At 48.7% G+C, this 1985-nt stretch overlaps 1 protein-coding gene across 1 annotated transcript; it reads left to right on the top strand.

Annotated features, from left to right (window-relative positions):
- The first annotated feature begins 476 nt into the window (after positions 1-476).
- OR2T87 (olfactory receptor family 2 subfamily T member 87) lies at positions 477-1427 on the top strand. Its single transcript, XM_001504567.6, has one exon. It carries the CDS (start codon positions 477-479, stop codon positions 1425-1427), a length of 951 nt encoding a protein of 316 aa, XP_001504617.6.
- The last annotated feature ends 558 nt before the right edge of the window (positions 1428-1985 follow it).

Below are 1985 nucleotides of genomic sequence, written 5' to 3'. Positions count from 1 at the left end.
AAGATAATATTGTTATCTCAATTTAAGACAAGGAAATGAGGTTCAAAAAGGTTATACAAGTGTCCCATTCACACAGCTGGTAAATGTCTTTGCCACTTTAGTACCTTTTCCTGAAAAATCAAATCCTTGGGTAAGGCTGGCCTAGAGCTTTCTAGGAGAAGCAATTATGAGGGCTGGAGAACAGAACAGCTCCTAGCAGAGGCAGAAGCAGTGCTCGTTTTAGCAAGAAATAGCTTAAAATTTGCTTCTCACTTATGTGCAGAAAGTCGTAGAAGTTAAAACAACAACAACAACCTGCATCTCTGTTAGAGATCCTTTTTCTTAATGAGGGCTTACCTATTATTCTAAACCGAGTACCAATTAAAGAGGGCAATGCATTGGGTAAAGTTGTAATGTCCTCAGTAGCATGGCCCTAAACTTAAACCTCCTGTTTCCAGATCCCAACTCTGCCTCTGGCGCATCCCTCTGCAGGATCAATGGTCTGGGTGGGAAACCAGACTCTCATCTCCCACTTCATTTTCCTGGGCCTCTTCACCCACTCGCCACTCCACATCTTCCTCTTTTCCATCACCATGATCATGTTTTTGATGGCTCTCTCTGGCAACGGGCTCATGATCCTCCTCATCAATGTCAGCCCCCACCTGCACACCCCCATGTACTTCTTCCTCAGCTGGCTGTCACTCATGGACCTCATGCTCATCTCCACCATTGTGCCACGGATGGCCGTTGACTTTCTCATGGGCCATGGCTCCATCTGCTTCACAGGCTGTGGGCTCCAGATCCTCTTCTTCGTCACCCTTCTAGGGGATGAGTGCTTCCTGCTGGCTTTCATGGCCTATGACCGCTATGTGGCCATCAGCAACCCCCTGAGATACTCAGTGGTCATGAGCCGCCGTGTATGCTGGCTCATGGTATCAGGCTCCTGGCTCTTTGGCCTGGTAGATGGGCTGATTCAGGCTGTCTTCACTCTAAGCTTTCCCTACTGTGGCTCCCAGGAGATTGACCACTTCTTCTGTGATGTCCCTGCTGTGCTCAAGCTGGCCTGTGCTGACACCTCTCTCTACGAGACCATGATCTATGTCTGCTGTATCCTCATGCTGCTCCTGCCCTTCTCTGTCATCTCTGCCTCCTACCTGAAGATCCTAGTGGCTGTGCTCCGTATGCGTTCTGCTGAAGGTCGTCAGAAGGCCTTTGCTACCTGCTCATCCCACATGGCAGTGGTCTCCCTCTTCTACGGGGCCGCCATGATCACCTACATGAGGCCCCAGACCTACCACTCCTCCAAACAGGACAAGGTGGTCTCTGTCTTCTATACCATGATCACCCCTATGCTCAACCCGCTCATCTACAGCTTGAGGAACAAGGAAGTGGCCAGGGCTCTCAAAAAACTCCTGTGGAGGTGTCTATGTAGTAGGGAGCAGGACTAGGTCAGCCTTGGTGCCAGGGGATGTGGGCCTTGGGACCTAGAACCTGAATTAGCCACCTGAAGTTTGATTGGAGTAGAAACAAATGAGCCCTGCTAAAAGTAAGTCATTCTCTAACTAGAGTTAATCAGATTAACACATCAATTCAATCCAGCAAGTCCATGCTGAGTGTTTACAATTTTGAAGGATGGCTGGACCAACAGCTTACAAAGAATAGAAGACACAGAGCCTGTATCCCACAGAGTTCGCAGGTGATAGCTTTCAGCTGTTTCCCTCTCCAGGAATTGCCCATGGCTAAGGAGAGGCACCTTGCCCAACGTCATGTTTCTCCATGGTGAGTTGCCTAAATCCTATTAATGGTCAAAGGAGAGTATAAAGACCTGGCCACCTTGCCTCAATTTGACTCTGAAGGGCCATCTCAGCTCCAGAGCTCCCTGTAGCATCATCTCAGGCATCAAAGGCAACTTCTCCCTGCATCCAGTTTCACTTCCTTAACTCCTTTCCCCTACCATAAGTTTCAATTCTGAGAGCACTCTCCAATAAACCTCCTCCATTGTAAAA

Source organism: Equus caballus, chromosome 11, assembly GCF_041296265.1.
Source record: "Equus caballus isolate H_3958 breed thoroughbred chromosome 11, TB-T2T, whole genome shotgun sequence".
In the NCBI taxonomy this organism is placed as follows: Eukaryota; Metazoa; Chordata; class Mammalia; order Perissodactyla; family Equidae; genus Equus; species Equus caballus.
The sequence above is the reverse complement of the archived record's forward strand: the minus strand, read 5'-3'. Positions and strand labels throughout refer to the sequence as shown.

What these genes read in the sequence shown, in the direction of transcription:
- OR2T87 (XM_001504567.6), top strand. Translation starts at nt 477, where the DNA reads ATGGTCTGGGTGGGAAACCAGACTCTCATCTCCCACTTCATTTTCCTG.